The sequence below is a fragment of the Gorilla gorilla genome, chromosome 6 (genome assembly GCF_029281585.2).
Source record: "Gorilla gorilla gorilla isolate KB3781 chromosome 6, NHGRI_mGorGor1-v2.1_pri, whole genome shotgun sequence".
Lineage (NCBI taxonomy): Eukaryota > Metazoa > Chordata > Mammalia > Primates > Hominidae > Gorilla > Gorilla gorilla.
The window spans coordinates 143,591,333-143,611,478 of NC_073230.2; the positions used below are offsets into that span (position 1 = coordinate 143,591,333).

General features: G+C 44.0%; 1 protein-coding gene across 1 annotated transcript; it reads left to right on the plus strand.

Moving 5' to 3' along the window:
- Positions 1-5,514: 5,514 nt before the first annotated feature.
- Positions 5,515-19,802, plus strand: AKR1B10 (aldo-keto reductase family 1 member B10). Its single transcript, XM_031013534.2, has 10 exons — positions 5,515-6,390; positions 9,040-9,207; positions 10,306-10,422; positions 11,402-11,479; positions 15,057-15,179; positions 15,456-15,562; positions 15,984-16,065; positions 16,598-16,681; positions 17,331-17,413; positions 19,440-19,802. The coding sequence occupies exons 1-10, from the start codon at positions 6,325-6,327 to the stop codon at positions 19,480-19,482; spliced, it is 951 nt and encodes a 316-aa protein (XP_030869394.2). The 5' UTR covers positions 5,515-6,324; the 3' UTR covers positions 19,483-19,802.
- The last annotated feature ends 344 nt before the right edge of the window (positions 19,803-20,146 follow it).

Here is a 20,146-nt window from a genome sequence, read left to right on the forward strand (position 1 = left end):
TCAGAAGAAAATTTTTCTAACCCCCAGAAACTTATGATCACAGGATATAAAGCATAAACATTTTAATGACCGTGAGTCATTGTAAGATACATTTTCTGAGGATTTCATGTGTATGAATATTATTATATTCTCCCATTTAAATGGCAGTTTGGCTGGATAGAAAATTCTGAGTTTAAAGTTATTTTTCTTCAATACTTAAGAAAAAATTTCTCCATTGCCTTTTTGCATTCAGTATTCTGACAGGGGTAAAAAGCAGACTGCTCTGAAAATAACCTGATTTGTATATTTGAATTTGAAACTATGCATATTTGGCTTTGGAACATAATTCTAAAACAAAACACTTGAAAAAGAACCCCTGGAATTTAAAACCAAAATAGAATTGTGAAAAAATACATACCTTAGGCCCCTGAAATCACTAAACTAAAGGGAAATGTCAAGCTGGGAACTGCTAAGACAAACCTGCCTCCCATTCTATTCAAAGTCACCCCTCTGGGCCCGGCGCGGTGGCTCACATCTGTAATCCCAGCACTTTGGGAGGCCAAGGCAGATGGATTACCTGAGGTCAGGAGTTCGAGACCAGCCTGACCAACAGGGTGAAACCCCGTCTCTACTAAATACAAAAAATTAGCCAGGCTTGGTGGCACATGCCTGTAATCCCAGTTACTTGGGATGCTGAGGCAGGAGAATTGTTTGAACCCAGGAGGCGGAGGTTGCAGTAAGCTGAGATTGCACCATTGCACTCCAGCTTGAGCAACAAGAGCGAAACTTCATCTCAAACAAACAAACAAAGTCACCCCTCTGCTCACTGAGATAAATGCATATGTGATTGCCTCTTTTGGAGAGGCTAATCAGAAACTCAAAAGAATGCAGCCATTTGTCTCTTTATCTATATGATCTGGAAGCCCCCTCTCTGCTTCGAGTTGTCCAGCTTTTCTGGATGGAACCAATGTTCATCTTACATATGTTAATTGATGTCTCATGTCTCCCTAAAATGTATAAAACCAGGCTGTGCTCTGACTTTCTTGGGCACACGTCATCATGACCTCCTAAGGCTGTGTCGCAGGCGTGTGTCCTCAACCTTGGCAAAATAAACTTTCTAAATTAACTGAGACCTGTCTCAAATTTTTGGGGTTCACAGAATAAATAAGCCTAATGGCTCTTAAACTGTTTTCAATACTTTAAAATTGTTTTTAGTAATTACAGTGTGTAGGCTGTGTTGTATTTTTAGTACTATTGCATGTACATTGTGAAATCAAGCAAATTAGCAATTACGTTTGTATCTTTGGGAAGTGAGATATTCAGTGTGAGAGAATGAAGAAACATAAGACAGGTGAGATTAAGCCTTGAAGTTCTTAACTTGAATCAGAAATGTCCATTTGAAGTCGTGTTTTTTTTTTGTTTTGTTTTGGTTTTTGTTTTTTTGAGATGGAGTTTCACTCTTGTTGCCCAGGCTGGAGTGCAATGGTGCGATCTCCGCTCACTGCAACCTCCGCCTCCCAGGTTCAAGTGATTCTCCTGCCTCAGCCTCCTGAGTAGCTAGGATTACAGGCATGCACCACCACGCCCAGCTAATTGTTTCTTGTATTACTAAAAATACATGGTAGGTTTTTAAAAAGTATTTCCTACCTCTTTCTACTGAAAAGGCCTGGAAACAAGATTCAATTCAATTGCAAAGAATGATTCTAGTTCCCAAACTGTGGTTTCTAAATATCAATTTCCACTGAAAGGAAATCTCCTTGGATAAATGTAGGTCTGGAACAGGAAAGCAATGAAGTTACCAAAGACTATAAAGATTACATGAAAAGAATGCCAAAGCCAATTTGAAGTGCTCTCAGTGGCAAAGAGGATAATTTGGGCATCAATAAGAATAGCAATAGATGATAACATTGAATATATTTAAATTCATGAATTCAAAGAACACTAAATGACAACTAATCTGTCACCTTGGAGGGTGCTTGGAAACCTCATTTAAAAAACTAAAATAAAAGAATGAATCAATCATTATTCAGTGTTCCTATTCAAACTATACCTCAGGGTAGCCAAATAATTGATTAGGAGAAATTTCTCCTTAAAGAAGTATGCCAGCTAATACATGAAGAAAGAATGGTGTAGTTAGTATTTCACTGTTTTGTAATGTTATGAAATAATGGATTTAAGTAATGATCATCAATGACTACTGTAAATAATACAAATAAATAAATACAAATAAAGAGGCAGCCAGTCATTCCACCGGAATAGAAGAATACAACGTATAGGAAGTAGCCAAAAAACCAAACAAAACAAGAATTGGATCTGAATTTTATCAAGCCTCTAGGTCTTATTAGTGTTGCCAAGATATTTGGGGGATAGAGTGACATGATAAATACATTTCTGGGAATGCAATAATCAGCAGAATCCAGAGGGCGGGAAACTATAGAGAGAAAGTGATTTCTGTTTTGTTTTGTTTTGTTTTTGGCTTTTTTTTTTCCTTTCTTTTCTTTTTTTTTTTTTTTTTTGAGACAGTGTCTTACTATGTCATCCAGACTCCCGGGCTCAAGCAACCATCTGGCCTCAGCCTCCTGAGTGGCTGAGACTACGGGCATGTGTCACCATGCCCGGCTAATTGTTTCTTGTATTTTTCATAGAGACAGGGTCTCACTATGTTGCTTCTGGCCTCAAGTAGTCCTCCTGCCTCAGCCTCCCAAAGAGCTGGGATTACAGGTGGTGTGAGCCACCACACCCAGCTAACAAATACAGCACAAGGAGAGAAGGCGGGGACGTGTAGTTTTGCATATTTTCAAAATATTTAATAATAAAAAGATTTTTGAAAAATTAAAAAACAAAACTTTGGTGCTCTCAAATAAAATAAAAAATGTTAACATGCACAGGGGATTCAGATTTTGTGATCCTGAAGTTGTACGATCGGGGTTTTCTTTTAAAGAATACAAAATTAAGAATTCAATGTTAGGTACAAAGCCTAAGATGGTGCTCATGCAAGTGAAGGCAACTGAAGGTCAAGTTTTGTTACCTTCATGGTAAATCCAACTCCATGATCACAGCTTTGCAGCTCCTGACCCTCTGGTACCTGCATATCACTCTAGCTTTAACTCTGCTGGGCACCCTGTAAGTCTACTCTCTGAGCGTCCCCACACTGGCTTCCTCCCGTTCTTCCAATGTATCTTAGTTGCTTCCACCCCTTGGCTCACACTGTTCTGCCCAGAAACTTCTCTGCACTCCCACAATTCTTGGAATTGTTCTTTTCCTCCCTGTTTCAGATATATTAGTTGCTGCTTCCTCTGTTTCTTAGAGAAATGGATGAGAATGAAAAGCGGCACTACTCGTTCATTTTCCTTCTAAAAATAATTTTGTCTCAATTTTGTATGTACTTAATTTTAACAAAGTAAAACTTCTTATGCACATATATTCATCAGATTTAAAAAATGAGAGTTTCTTAAGGGTACAAAACCAGGAATAGATTGGTAAATTCATGAAGCTAGAAAGTAGCTAATCAAAACTCTTATGAAAACTTCTGGGGTTGATTAAGAATAGCCATAATTCTGTGTAACAAATCCCCTCAAGAGATGGAATCTATTTCTCTACTCCTTGGCCCTGTTCTGGCCTTGAGACTTGCTTTGATCAATAGAAGGTGACAGAAGTGACACTGCACACATTTCAAGAGTAGGCCTCCTACAATGCTGCTACCTATGAACAAGCCCATGTTAGCCTCATGGAAAACAAAAAACACATAAAGAGGGTCCCTGCCTTCCCTGACATCCCAGTCCACCCCAGTGAGGCCCACAGAGGTGAGGAAACCCAGCTGACAGACACCACGTGGTTCTGAGACCGGCTTATCAGCTGATTCCTGCCCAAATTGCCAACCCACAAAATCACAAGCAAATAAATGGTTGCTGTAATAACCAGTTTTGTTTGTTACACGAAAACAGCTAATCGATATACCTTCTTAATCTCAATTATCTAAAAAAGATATCCCTCCTCACTGATTCATAGCTAAGTGGTTCTAGAAGGAATGTTATTATGAACAATACACATTTCTTTATTCTGTGCATCACATGAAAATGGTCAGAATCAAAATGGAGTCACTAATGTTAAAAAAACAAACAGAAGACTCTGACAAATACAGCTGGGAAGACCATGAAAAGAGGGTTCTAATGGTTGTACACCTGAAAACCAAAAGTACCACGAAAGACGGCGAAAACCACAACCTTGAACAAAGGCCATTGAAACTGAACACAAAATATACTCTGCAAGGACCTCTGAACAACTGCGTGTCCAACCTCAGACTAACACCACTTTCATGATTGATCTTTGGAGCCAAGGGTAATTATTTCAAAGCAATTAGATAATCCTCATTTTTTCCTTGAAAAGTTTTGTCTTCCTTTATTTCCCCAAATATACACATAGTTTACTGTGGCATGCATATTCCCATTGCAGGGCTCTATTCCCAGAGAAATATTTTTCTTGTAGGGACCCTCTCTCTGTTATTTAGGTTGACAGTCACTAAGGATTTACTATTTCAACAATACTAGCACTGCATGTCATCCAGTATACACTGGGAAAATAAAGTGCCACAAGTGCATATCCAGGAGACTTTGCGGCCACCAGATTATGAGGCATGCACGTATTTATTTATTTATTTTCGGGACAGAGTCTGTCTCTGTCGCCCAGGCTGTAGTGCAGTGGCACGATCTTGGCTCACTGCATTCTCCACCTCCTAGGTTCAAGGGATTCTCAGGCCTCCCAAGCAGCGGGGACTATAGGTATGCGCCACCACACCTGGCTAATTTTTGGATTTTTAGCAGAGACAGGGTTTCACCATGTTGGCCAGGCTTGTCTCAAACCCCTGAGCTCAAGTGATCTATCTGTCTCGGGCTCCCAAAGTGCTGGGATTACAGGTGTGAGCCACCATGCCCGGCCCATGCATTATTGTTAATGTTGAAGTAGATAATTTAACAAACATCAATGAAGTGTAAGATTTTTCACTCATAGGTGCAAAATATCATGCCAATTGCCTTCTATGAGCTGTCATAAGCCACAGCCTAGAGATTCAATTCCATTTCAAGATTCAACCAAAGCCAACTCATAAACAAGAACATGTAAAAGACAGAAAAACCCACTACCGGCAGGCTGAAACAGATGCTGTGACGTGGCCCTGGCCTGTCATGGCGTGTCACAGCATGGCACAGGCCTATATCATGTTCCCTAGATTGCTGACTACCAACTAGTTACAGCTGACTCCAATCATGTCGGGATTTGACCATCTCTGCACGGAACCTGCAATTGCAACTTTTAAAATTGAAACACTGCTTCTCACATCTCCTCCCTAGACTCCATTTCACAGAAGAAACCATCACAGGGAAAGAAAGCCCTTCTTTTTTCTTCCTTCTTTGCTTTGCTTTCTTTCTCTCCTTCCTTCCTTCTTTCCTTCCTTCCTCCCTCCCTCCCTCCCTCCTTCCTTCCTTCCTTCCTTCTTTCCTTTTTTCCTTCCTGCCTTCCCTTCTTTCTTTCTTTGAGACAGGGTCTCACTGTCTGTCGCCCAGGCTGGAGTGCAGTGGCACGATCTAGGCTCATTGCACCCTCCGCCTCCCAGGTTCAAGTGATTCTCCTGTCTCAGCCTCCCAAGTAGCTGGGATTGCAGACACGTGCCCCCACGCCCGGCTAATTTATGTATTTTTAGTAGAGACAGGGTTTCACTATGTTGGCCAGGCTTCTTTTCCTCCCTCCCCCAACTCTTCTTCCTTGCTGTCTCCCTCCCTACTTTCCAACTTTTGGCTGTGTTGAATTTGTTGACTCATCCTGAACAAGCAGAAACTCCAATGATACTGTCACCTAAGAGAGAACTTTGCACAAGGTTGCCATGTTTAATAATTCATTCACAGAATCCTCAATCTCACAAAAGCCTGGAATGAATTTCCTGTTTGGTTATGGCAGGGAAGCTACTGTGGCTAGGCTCCAACTCCTCCCACTGTAGATAGCAGCAGCCTTCTTAAGCAGCCTGTGGCCGAGCACAGTAGCTCACGCCTGTAATCCCAGCACTTTGGAAGGCCGAGGTGGGCGGATCACCTGAGCTCAGGAGTTTGAGATCAGCCTGTCTCTACTAACAATATAAAAATTAGCTGGGAGTCACGGTGGGCGCCTGTAATCCCAGCTACTCGGGAGGCTGAGGCAGGAGAATTGCTTGAACCCAGGAGACAGAGGCTGTAGTGAGCTGAGATCCCACCACTGCACTCTAGCCTTGGCAACAGTGCAAGACTCTCTGAAAAACAGCAACAGAAAGCAGGTCGTGAGACTTCTACCTGCTCACTCAGAATCATTTCTGCACCAACCATGGCCAAGTTTGTGGAGCTCAGTACCAAAGCCAAGATGCCCATTGTGGGCCTGGGCACTTGGAAGGTAAATATGCAAATCTTTGCACACCCTTCTTCTCTGAAGGGGCGTTTGGGTGTTTTCTCTTTCTGCATTCAGCCAGGAAAGGCTGGAGGTCGGGCAGGGGTTGGAGAGGTAAGCTTCAGCCCTGGAGCCAGGACTTAGGTTGCTTTCTTTTCTCAGAGCTGATTCAGGCTGCAAAGCTCCAAGGCTGGCTTTCCCAGCAGTGATGAGAGCTTCTCTAGCAAGTATCAAATTTCAAGCAGCTGTTGGACTTAAAACTGTTTTCCAGGGCGGTTTCTCTCTCTGGTTCTAGGACACTTAATTGGGCTCAACGTTTCCCCCGAGTCTTGGCTGTGGGTTTGTTGTGGGCTGGGTGGTTGAGGAGAGGATGCAGAGCCCGAAGTCCTTGGCACCCCTTTGCAGATCACGGTGTGAGACTTGGGCTAGCAGCATCCCTATGACCTGGAAACTTGCTAGAAATGCAAACTGGCCAGGTGTGGTGGCTCATCCCTGTAATCCCAGCACTTTGGGAAATCCAGACGGGAGGATTGCTTGAGCCCAGGAGTTGGAGACCAGCCTGGGCAACATGGCAAGAATCCATTTCTACAAAAAATAAATAAATTTTCTGGGCATGGTGGCACGCACCTCTGGTCCCAGCCACTTGGGAGGCTGAGGTGGAGATTGAGTGTTGAGCCTGAGGGGTCAAGGCTGCAGTGAGCAGTGATTGTGCCACTGCACTCCAGTCTGGGCAACAGAGTGAGATCCAAGAAAGCAAGAAAGAGAGAAAGAGAGAGAGAGAAAGAAAGAGAGACAGAGAGAAACAATATGCAGAGTCTCAGGCTCCACCCCAGGCTACCTAATGGGCATCTGCACTTTAACAAGATCCCTACGTGGTTCCTGTACACATTGAAATCTGCAACATGCTGGGGCTGCAGAGAGCCTGGGCTGGGAGTCGTGAGCACCACCCGGCTGTGTTAACGACAGCTGGCAAAATGTGATAAGGCACATCCAGGACTCAGTGAGGCAGGTTCTCGAGCCTCTCTTAGGCTAAGTTTCAAGTTGTTCCATCACCACCTCCCTCTGCCTTCTTTGCCATTTCCATCCATGATAGCACTACCCTAACTAGTGATGAGAAGCAATCTTTGGAGTTCCTCTTCTCTCCTGTCCCTCATGGCTAATGTCCCTGCTGAGACTTCTGCCTCTGGCTCTCTTTCCTTCTGTGCACCCTGATTTTTCTTCTCTTCTGTCCCAAGCTAGAGGTTAGGACCCTCTGCTGCAGCACTGGGTCATCCTCAGGATACATTCTTGGTGTATCTGGATGAACAGATCACTTCCAGCTTGATTCAGGCCCAGCGTCACTTGCTTGAATAGCAAGATTTGCCCAAAATCAGAGCTTCAATCCTATATAAACAGAATAAATAATCACTTCCAGATCTCCAGGGAATCTACTCACCCTGGGTGAGTTTACCAGACAGTTTCAGAGTTTTGGAATTGAATGAAAGAATTATGAAGGGAGCTGTCTTCAACACGTGGGGATGATAGACTAAAGAATTATGACCTTAGCAGTGGAGGTGAAGAAGGGTGTAGCGTAGCAGGTAGGGGCACAGGGCTGCTTCTGGGTGCCTGGCAGCAGCTCGTTTCTTGTCCAGGGTATCTCTGTTTTGTGTACTTTTCAATGTTTGTTATCTCACCATAGAAGAGGCTTAAAAGACTATTTTGTGAGAGATCAAGTTTTAAGTGCTTTTTGCCCCCATCATTGGCTTGGCTAGGTTAGAACAAAATGTGATAATTCTATTTCCCTTCTTTTCTTTTTTTCTTTCTTTTCTTTTCTTTCCTTCCCTTCTTTCTCTCCCTCTCTCTTGTTCCCCTCCCTCTCTCTTTCTTTTTACAGGAATGGAAAACAAACTCTATTCCTATAAGGTTTTCTATTTCTCCTTTTTTTCTGAAACTATCATTGTATAATGATGACCTCTACTGAACCTTACTGTGTGTCAGGTAATGTGCAAAAAGCTTGATATTCATTGCAGCATCTCATCACCACAAAGGCCTCATGAGGCTGGTGATATTTTTTTTTCCATTTTGCAGACAAGGTTTAGAGAGATTGAATCACCTGCTTAGACCCACACACCCAGTAAGTGTTGGAATCTGGATTGATGCTGTGATGACCATTATCCAGATCCTTATCACCATCTGGGGAAATTGTCTGAAAATCCCTCTGGGTTATTTAGAGTCAGGCTTTCATCTGGGTCTTCAGAAAGTTGTAGTGGAGCCGTCTGCACCCCCACACACCTGAAGACATTTGAGGACTAACCTGGATGAAAAGGGAACTGACTTTGAGCTAGGATAGGACATAAGGACATAGTCATAAAATAATTCACTTTCCTTCTTTTCTTTTGAAAAGTTTTGTAAAGTGTGTATCCTCCAAGATATCCGCTGGCAAAGGAGACCCCAGTGAGGCCTTGGTTGGGAGAAACTGGGCCGTATGGGGCAGCCTGTTAAAGGTAGTCTGGGGATAAGAGAATATGATGGTTGCTGAGTGTGGTGTAATTCCAGCTACTCGGGAGGTGGGAGGGTTGCTTGAACCTGGGAGTGGGAGGCCAGCCTGGGCAACACGGCAGGGCCCCATCTCTTAAAAAAAATACATATGTGATGAACTTTTCTTTTGCCTTTCAGTCTCCTCTTGGCAAAGTGAAAGAAGCAGTGAAGGTGGCCATTGATGCAGGATATCGCCACATTGACTGTGCCTATGTCTATCAGAATGAACATGAGGTGGGGGAAGCCATCCAAGAGAAGATCCAAGAGAAGGCTGTGAAGCGGGAGGACCTGTTCATCGTCAGCAAGGTGCAATGGCGCATTTGGTGGGAGGCCTTCACTTCAAGGCAGGCAGAAGTATCTGGGTCGGGTTGGCAGCAAGAACTCTGTCAGCCTTTTCTACATGTACCCCTTTTCATCTCTGCCTTGATAACATCCATGAATACAATACTATCCATACTCCAAGCCATTATTGATATTTGAACATGTCATGGCTGCCCCACCTGCCTGTAGGTTGGTTTTCCCATAGTGGGCTTGGTTCCATGGAGCCCTGCACTGCCCTGGGCCTCCCTGTTCCCCATCAGAGGGATCTACCATCTGTCCAGGGGCAGTCAGAGGCCAAGGGTGCAGGCGGGTCTTGATCTGCAGCCTCCCTTTCAGCACTGTGATCTCAGTGACTGTGCCCCTGAGGCTCTCAGCCAGGGGGCATTTTGGAAAATGGTAGGGGCATTTTTCTATTGTCACATATGAATTTCTTTATTCATTCTAGTAAAAGGTGAGGTATACAATGTTATAAAAAAGAAGAGGATGTTGGGTGTGAGAGGGCTGAGAATCATTGGATCTATATTATACACAACTTGCTGAAAAAAAATAACACTAGTTCTAGGTACTTGGAAAATGCATACATCTGGTAGGACAAATAGACCTCACTGTGTAGCATCCAAGTCTGGATAAAGCCTTTGTAAAATTATCACTTGGGGCCTTATAAGGCTTGATAAGGGACCTATCAGATAAGTCAGATAATGGACCATCTATTCCCAAAGGCCTAAGAATGCTTGACATTTAAAAGCTACACACAATTCCTGCTCTCAGAGAGCCCACAGCTGAAGAAGAGACTGAGACAGGTAAAGAAATTTCAAATCTGTGGCAACATTTACTTCAATGATCTGAGACACATATAGAGTACCAGGAGAGTTGAAAAAGTCAATTGCTTTTAACACTTAAGACATGTCATTGAGGTGCTGAGCCCTGGTGATGTTCCACACTGTGTCGTGGATCTTAATCAGCTTTGTTACAAATGGCTTGTGGTGGGTTAGATCAGGATGCAAATCAAAAAGCAGGGACAATGAGTATAATGTGGCCCTTCCTTTTCCCAGTATTAATAGCTCATTGCTACACTCTTTGCAGTTGTGGCCCACTTTCTTTGAGAGACCCCTTGTGAGGAAAGCCTTTGAGAAGACCCTCAAGGACCTGAAGCTGAGCTATCTGGACGTCTATCTTATTCACTGGCCACAGGGATTCAAGGTTTAAGACCCTCTCTTTCTCAGCCTCTAGTTTCTGAGCAGGTGCCAGAAAATAGTAGCTGCACCAGGGCTGCGGGGTGGTGTGGACTGGAGCATGAGGACTTGCACTTCATAATTGGGAATGGCAGGTGGTCAGGAAGAGACCTTGGAGTAGAAACACACTGGCCTGGAAGGGAGGTTGAGGCCATGTGTGCTGCTGAGGTGGCCACATGCCTGGGTTTTCTTGCAGTTACATCTGAGAGAAGACATGATTTCTGGCAGCCCAGACGAGTTGCAACTGCCATATCACGTTTGTCTTGATTCCACACCCCAGGGTTGCCCTCCCAGGAAATCTCTTGGGTTACTCTTGCATAACTATATTCCAGGGCATAATTATCTTATTAAGCAAAGTACACCTAGGAGTGGCATCTTGGAGAAAAGCCCAAGTATGGTGATGCTGGAAGGAAGCCAGTAGTGATCCCGGCACCCATTGCCTGGGGCTCTGCTCTTACCTGCTCCTGAGGGGTGGGAGAGACAAATTTCCAGCCCTCTCCCCTCCTGACCAACTGGAGTGATGATGGCCTGCCACCCCTAATTCCACGCCTTTTCTAGAGGCTGCAAGGATAGAAGTTGGCCAATATCTTCTCCAGAAAACCACAGCTTGGATATCTAATCCTTATCCAGTAATATTGAAATGAAAGTTTGCCCTTGGGTGTATATGGGATCTAGGTGTATGAGGTTAATGTCCATGGTGATAATGAACTTCTGGAATGTACTAGCAGCAAATCTTAAAGTCAATCCAGTCATTTCTAAAATATTAGTATGCTACAGTAGATACAGAGATTTTAATCAAACTCACATTCTTGTAGTATGTACTCCAGAACTTGAAAAAGTGGTATGCAGATGTGGTATTTAGCAAGAGTCAGGATCCTGAAACCTTGTTGAACAGAACCAAGTGTCCTGATGCAGATTCCAGTAAACTTTTCATTCTGTGTTTACAGTCTGGAGATGACTTTTTCCCCAAAGATGATAAAGGTAATGCTATCGGTGGAAAAGCAACGTTCTTGGATGCCTGGGAGGTAGGTTCCCAGCTTCCTCTAAGTGTGCTGGGAGAGAAATCCTCAGTTATCCATGAGATTCCCATTGATATGAATGAGGCCATGTGCCTGATGCTTTCTAATTTCATCACTGTGATTTTCTAGCTCTTCTAATATCTTCCTCATCACCTTTGGCTTTTGGGTGCATCTGATACTATTTATATTTCAAGGCTAATAGTCTTCAAATAAGACTGGAAATACAATGTACCCCACTTTGGGGAATACACATGCTGTTCTCAAACCAGGGCGAGGCATTTGGAACAGGAGGTTTGGGCCTGGGTGTGCTCATAGCAGCTGAGTAACCTAGGGTCAGTTTTATAACTCATGTAGGGCTCAGTTTTCTCTTCTTAAAAAGAAGTCTTATAATACATACTACCAATATATATCTTTCAGTGTGTGATAAAGATTAAGATGGTTTACATGCCAGGAACATTAGTCATAAAGCCCATTTAATCATCTAACCCTAGGAGACAGGGTTAACATCCCCATTTATAAATAATGACATTTGAAACCTAGATTGTTTGATGACTTGCCCAGGTCATGTCACAATGTGTGTGGCAGAGCTGGGATTGGACCCAGACTCATCTGAATCACAAGTCCAACCACCAAAGCCATCAGCATGGTGCTTGGCAGGCAGTGAAGACACATCCAGAAATCAGGGAGCCTGAGTGCCCTGCTTCTCAGATCTAACCATGACCTGTTTCACGTCATTCACATTCAAAATGAATGAAGGGATGAACATTTTCTCTGGTCATTTTTTATTATTTATACCCTTTTGCAAATGCTAGTAGAGAATGAAGTGGAGGAATAAGTTATAAATGAACAGTGGCATATGACTCCAAGAGTTAATCGTGTTATTTTGGTAGCTGTCTGTGTAGGGGTGCATGTAGATGCGAGTTTGTATTGTGTTTTACAAGCAAAAATATATTATGTTTCAAATTTCTGAAATGCTTATAATTGACATGATTCAATGAAATGTAGCTTTTTCTGTGTATTGTTTGTTCAAAAGCATTAATCCACAAGCACAGCTTTTTGTTGTTGTTTTTGTTGTTTTAGACAGTCTCACTCCATCACCCAGGCTGGAGTGCAGTGGCACGATCTTGGCTCACTGCAACGTCCCTCTACCAAGTAAAAGCCATTCTCCTGCCTCAGCCTCCTGAGTAGCTGGGACTAGAGGTTCGTGCCACCACGCCTGGCTAATTTTTGTATTTTTAGTAGAGATGGGGTTTCACCATGTTGGCCAGTCTAGTCTCAAACTCCTGACCTCAAGGGATCCAACTGTCTTGGCCTCCCAAAGTGCTCAGATTACAGGTGTGAGCCACCACACCTGCCTATTTGCATTACATATGATAAGATTCTTTTGCCTTAACTCTTATGATGCCATGAAGTATGGCAAGTATGTCAATGTCGCCTGCTTCTTGCAGTGCTGTTTTTTGAATGAATACAAGGATGACTGCTAAATAAAACATTTGAAAGGCATGAAAAGATAGCAGTGATCAAGATCAGAGGCTCTGATTTGAAATGAGCAGGCTTGAATATGTAAGCGTTGGATGTTTATGTAGACCCACAACCAGTTCAGTAGAAACCTCACTGACCACATTGAAGCAGAGAGGAGGAAAAAAGTATAAAGAAGTCAAGTTCTAATACACGAAAACTAACCTGACCTATGTGCACAAAAACTTTTAAATTATCTAATTGCCCCATCTGAAATTTTGGGAAACCTAATGATTTCACAGCTTCTAAACTCTACTGCCCAGTTTGGATAACGTCATATATCCTAGTGGTTCTCAACGTGGCTATGCATTAGAATCACCTGAGGAGTTTTAAAATCCCAATGTCTAGGCTACAACTCAGACAAAATCTGTAAGAAACTCTGGGGGGTGAAATCCAGGCACTGGTAATTTTTTTTTTTTTAATTTAGAGAGAGTCTCGCTCTGTTGCCCAGGGTGGAGTACAATGGCATGATCATAGTTTAGTGCAGCCTCGGTCTCCTGGGCTCAAGCAATCCTCCCAAGTAGCTGGGATCAGAGGCACATGCCACCACATCCAGCTAATTAAAAAAATTTCGTTTTGTAGAGACAGGGGCTTGCTATGTTGCCCAGGATGGTCTCCAACACCTGGCCTCAAGCAATCCTCCTGTCTCAGCCTCTGATAATATATATCAGAAACATATATATTATTAGTAGGTATTATAAGACTTTTTTTTAAGAAGAGAAAGCTAAGGCCTACAAGAGTTAAAAAACTTACCCTAGGTTACTCAAACCTAGGCCCAAAACCCCTGTTCCAATCCTCCTGTCACCTCCCAAAGTGCTGAGATTACAGTCATGAGCCACGGTATCCAGCCAGTATTTTTTAAAGCTCCCTGGTGATTCCAAATTGCAGCCAAAGTTGAGAAGGGCTGGATAAAGTGTTCCCTGAACATGTCGTGCTTATCCGTGCCTCTGAGCTTTGCTTCTGCCTTCCTGCGTCATATGCTCATGTTTTTTCCCTCTTTTCTCTCTGTCTTTTTTTTTTTTTTTTTTTGAGGCCCAGCTTATACTCTACCTGAAGGACTCCCCTGACAGCGGCGGGCTGTGTGAATCTCTTCTTTCTCTGCCCTTTCTGACTCTGTCTATGCCACTGTGATGTTATCTGAGGCAGCCTCAGTGTCACGATTGATGGCTCCATAGAAGGGAACTCTAGCACTTTAATTGGACTATAAGAATCCCAGAAAAAGGGAGCACATTGTATATATTTACATCCTGACAACTTCTGGGCAGGATCTGGAACATGTAATAGATGGCTACTAAATACATGTTGCACTGGAGGCTGCTGCTAACATATATGGTATCTTTGGGCAAGTTTGGAAAATGCCTAATATAGGCTAAAAATTATACAAAGATTCCCTTCCTTGCGTGTCCATGCAGTTTCTGTACCAGGAAGCATGGCTGGATATGCAAACAGTGGGTCAGGCTTCAGTCCCACACAACTCCATGGCCGGGTGCCCCTATCAGGGTGTAATCTGAATGCATGACCTTCCTGCAAACCAAAGCATGCTTGGTGTGGGAGAGAGGGACTCAGGACCCACAAGTGAGGCTTCTCCGTATGCTGCAGCCTCTTCCTGACTAACACACCTTGCCCAGGTTTGGGTGTGCAATGCACACACACAACAGCAGCTCCCTGCTATCGTTTGGATTCATTAAAAAATTAAATCATCTCATCAGCTTGCAAATGTTGATTTTTATTTACTTTTTATTTTTTTGCATTACAAAACTTTCATATTTCCCCTGTGTACAGAAGTTTCATTTTTTATGTGTTTCTTCATGTGTAAGGTGAGAGTGGCAAGAACATAAAATCTTTACCTGTTACTCCTAGTTTTTCTTGGGCTGGGGAGGGGCAGTAGGGCTGGAACCAGTCACTGATGGGCACTCAGGCCCTGGACTGAAATTTCCTGTGAATGCTTCGGCTAACCCTGTTGCGATGGATCCTTTAGCAATTTCTGCCCCAGGGAGGACTAAGGCAAGCCAGGGTCCCTGTAGTCCCTCTGGAGCTGCCCATAAGGTATTCCTTTCTATGATAGGCCATGGAGGAGCTGGTGGACGAGGGGCTGGTGAAAGCCCTTGGGGTCTCCAATTTCAGCCACTTCCAGATCGAGAAGCTCTTGAACAAACCTGGACTGAAATATAAACCAGTGACTAACCAGGTAAATTCTGTTCAGTATAAGGGTAAGGGTCTTGCCCTATTACTTCTTAAACATTGGGAGGAATGTTCAATGCTATGCCCTGAGTCTCATCTCAGGGGTCAGTGATCAGGACACTTTGGGGAGGTGTGAGGCTGATCTCATGGGTGATTTAGCAAGTATCTCAGTGGGCAGGTGTTTGGCCTTTGCTTGGTGGACTTTTTTTGTGTGTAGAACTCCCTGTGAACAACTCACAACAGAGCCAGCTTTCCCCGTGATGAGGATCGTTTGCTGTTGCAGGTTGAGTGTCACCCATACCTCACGCAGGAGAAACTGATCCAGTACTGCCACTCCAAGGGCATCACCGTTACGGCCTACAGCCCCCTGGGCTCTCCGGATAGACCTTGGTGAGGCTTCAAAGTGGTGGGTCTTTCTCTTGATAATCTTAAAAACATTATTTTATAATTGGTAAATATTGGTATGGGTCCATAACTTACTGGAAAGAAAAATGTGTGTAAGGTAACATGTTTGGTACACCCAAATGGGATGACAGTGGGAAAAAATGGGAATTAAACAACAACAACAACAACAAGGGCGACATGCTTGACCCTCTGGGGATATTTCCAGTTCAGCCACCCAAGGGTGAACCAGGCTTGCAAAATGCTGAGGCTTCAGAGCCCGGGGGAAGGACCCAAGTTTCCAGGTCCTCCTGCCTGTCTCCCAGATGGAGAGGCTCTGATGATCAGTCTTGAGACCCTCATTGGAGTGGTGTCCTTCTGTACATGGTAGCCATGGTGATTATTCACATCAGCATCTTTCTGCCCCTAGGGCCAAACCAGAAGACCCTTCCCTGCTGGAGGATCCCAAGATTAAGGAGATTGCTGCAAAGCACAAAAAAACCGCAGCCCAGGTGCCATATTTTTATTTTTCTTGTTATCCAACAACTCATTCTTCCAGTCTCATGTTTCATATCCTGTGTTGTCCTCAACAAACTCCTTAAAGGGGAAGAACACAGGAGCTGAAGCCCTCTAAAGTGTTTCCTTTGAAGTCTGTTGGAACCTCTAGGAAACACAAGAGCTGTCACTGAAGCAAAGATAGCTTCTGTCTCACAGCTTCCTGTTAAGCCCTACAACCCAGTGGCAAAGCATGGCTTTGGAGTCTAGGGATATGGATGCAGATGCCAACTCTACCTCTGATCAGCCTTATGACCCCCAAGTTACTTTCTTTATTCCTAAAAAAGGAAGATCACGGGGTTGTCTCTAAGGTGAATGGAGAGAAAGAGGTGGGGGTCTGGCACAAGTCTAATAGCTGTGAAGGGCTCAGTAATTATTAGCGATTGTACCTGAAGCCACAGTGAGCTGCAGAGATGTTTTATTCTTCCTTTCCATGAAAGGAGGGGTCTTTGGAGCTGAGTGGAAGCCTGATGTCCCCTTTCCGCACAGGTTCTGATCCGTTTCCATATCCAGAGGAATGTGATTGTCATCCCCAAGTCTGTGACACCAGCACGCATTGTTGAGAACATTCAGGTAAGTTTCCGGCTGGTCGGCCCTGGTATTCCTCAGTGGAGTGGGGGACAGGCAGACCTTCTCACCTCATCCCTGCACTGTCTTTTGCCCCCTCCCTTCCCACCACCCTATCATTTTCCAGCCCAGGGAGCTAGGCTCGGTAGAGCTGAGATGAATGACCCATGGGCTAAGGACATCCTGGGGGCAGTGCCTGGTGAAGCCCTCCCTATCAGGTCTGAGCCCAGTTGTGCCTCACACCACTGAGAAGACCCTCAGTTGCCCCTGAGCAGCTAGGCCCTGGGCCACACACAAGAACAGACTGTCCTGGCCTCCCTGCTCACTTCCCGGCAGCAGAGGAGTGTGAACTGTCCTTGCAGAAGTGTCCTCTTGGAAGGGCCCGTCATGGAGCACAGCGCCTGTGCACACCTGGGGTTTAGTGCCTTTGAGCCTGGTCTCCCTCCCCCCAGACCACTGAACACCACAAATACTGTGGTCTTTGTGTAGGACCTAATTTAGAGAAAAATTTCTATCCCGTGGACAGAATGGGATAAACTCCTGTGGCCAGTTTGTGCTGTGAATGTGAGCTCCCTCCCTGCTAGAATGGCTGGCAGTCTCCAGCCACAGCTAGAATGGCCTTACTGATGATGTATTGGAACTCCTACCTTTCCAGGTCTTTGACTTTAAATTGAGTGACGAGGAGATGGCAACCATACTCAGCTTCAACAGAAACTGGAGGGCCTGTAACGTGTTGCAGTAAGTGGCATGGAGTTAACTAGAAGCATTGCCAGGAGTTTTTCTAAACTAATAGAGGGTTAGTTGGAAGGATTAGAAGGCTGCTGGGACTACTTGTGTCTTCAAATACTATTTTGGGGCAATTTTGAAAGTTAAAATTGGGGTACCTGGGAATCACTGTGAGGGACACATCTCTAATTGCTGCTCATTGTCTGAACTTCTGGATGTAGAGCTAGAATCATAACAGAAGGTGTGTTGTCAATAGGCAGGAGGCAGAACATTCATTTATTCATTCATTCAGTCAATATCTCATGGTCATCTATGCACCAGGCATTTTCTAGGTGCTTAGGTTATCATACTGTACAAAGTTGCTGCCTCCACAGGCTTAGGGAGGGAGGGAAGAAGAGACAACAGAAATAAATCAACTCAAAATATAGATGTCAGACAGCAATAAATGCTAGACAGAAAAATAAAGTAGGGCAAAGTGGATAGGAAGCGGTGGGTGGTAGTGGGACTGATCCTTTATACAGGGTGTGTAAAGGGAGGCTTTGCTGTGAGGGATATACCATATGTATATTTGGGGAAAGAGCATTCTTGGCAGTGATAACAGCAGGTGCAAAGTCCCTGAGGTGGGATTGTGTTTAGAATATTCAAGCAAGAAGGCCAGTGAGGCTGGATTAAATAATCTCCAAATGCCTCTTAAAGGAGGTGGTGCTAACTTTACTTAAAATCTTAGATAAGTGGTGAAAAAAAGCTTTCACTCTGGCTGGGCAGGCATTCTAAATCATCTCTTTACAAGCAATACTTTCTGATTAATGTATCTAATTAAATGTATGAAAGAGAGTAGTCTGGCATTTATTACTGCCAGATCTGTAATTCAATGACGATTTGAATCTCTTTCAATGTTTCTATAGCCAAAAACGATTTTTCACCTTTTAAAAATGATTTCGGCTGGGCGTGGTGGCTCACGGCTGTAATCCCAGCACTTTGGGAGGCCAAGGTGGGCAGATCAAGAGGTCAGGAGATCAAGACCATCCTGGCTAACATGGTGAAACCCCGTCTCTACCAAAAATTAGCTGGGCGTGGTGGTGGGCACATGTAGTCCCAGCTAACTAGGAGGCTGAGGCAGGAGAATGGTGTGAACCCGGGAGGTAGAGCTTGCAGTGAGCTGAAATTGCGCCACTGCACTCCAGCCTGGGCGACAGTGCGAGACTCTGTCTCAGAAAAAAAAAAAAAGGTTTCAGTATCTCAAGCGCTGCTTGCATGTCATGATATTCCATATCTATCCTGCCCACCCTAAGTATCATAGGAGCCTTTCCTCATCTTACAATGGCTTACTTTTATTGGCGCTTAACAAAGTAGTAGCTACTTAGAGCAAAAAGGAAGGGTGAACATAAAATGGGACTCACCCCCAAACTAAACTGCTTACCTTCCTATGAGCATCATTTCTGGCAATGGGTAGCAATGGAGGCAATGGGTTGGTGGGCTCTGCAGTAAATCCACCTGGCCTCAAATCCAACTTTAACACTGGTTTATTAGCTGTGTGACATTGGGCAAATTTCCTAGTTTTTCCAAGTTGGTTTCTTCACTTATAAAGTAGGATGATAATACTAATCGCAGCTAACATCCATTGAACCTTAGCTTAGAATGTGCCAGGGTCCTGCGCCCTTTTCCGGTGGTATTATCTCATTTAATACTCATAACAATCCCAAGCTGTCAATTCTGCTGTTGTTTCCTACCTCATGATGTTGTGAGAGTGGATTGGGACAAGACTTGTCTGTCACCTCGCCTGACACCAGGCTTACTATGAGTTGTCATTCCGAGTTTATTCCAGTGCCCTGCTCACTGTCTGCCCTCCTTCCGAGCAAAGCCCTCATATCGATTTGAGGGAAGGTCAAAGTGTGGGCACCCTCCTTATGTTCTTGCAGGGAGGAGGCTAAGAGAGCACAAATATGATAGAGTCCACCAGGGAAGAATACCTTCTCAACCAGAGTTGTTGTTTTGATGGAATTCAGTTTCTCTGTTTGTTTTTTGTTTTTTCCTGCAGATCCTCTCATTTGGAAGACTATCCCTTCGATGCAGAATATTGAGGTTGAGTCTCCTGGTGAGATTACACAGGGGATTCTCTTTCTTCGCTGAAGTGTGACTACCTCCACTCATGTCCCATTTTAGCCAAGCTTATTTAAGATCACAGTGAACTTAGTCCTGTTGTAGATGAGAATCGAGGTGCTGTTTTAGACATTTATTTCTGTATGTTCAACTAGGATCAGAATGTCACAGAGAAGCATGGCCTGAATAAGGAAATGACAATTTTTTCCACTTATCTGATCAGAACAAATGTTTATTAAGCATCAGAAACTCTGCCAACACTGAGGATGTAAAGATCAATAATAAAAAATAATAATCATAACCAACAGGTATTGAGACTGTACTATGTGCCAACACAATTTGAAGTGTTTTCCTGTGGGTGAAGTCATTGAATCCTCAGAATAATCCCTTTGGGGTAGGTATTCTTAACATCTTATTACTCACATTTGCTGGAAGAGGAAATGGAGGTAGAGGGGAGGGAGGAGGACCTTGCTCAAGGCCACCCAGGTAGTAAGTGACTGAACCAAGTTTCAAAGGGAGGCAGGCTCTGGGGTAGCTCACAGCGATCGATGGTCATCCTCTTTCTCCTGAGCCTTTTCCTGCCACCTTTCCTTCTTGCCTGTCTCCACTCATTCCCTGTCTTGCTCTCACACCTTGCCTTCAACA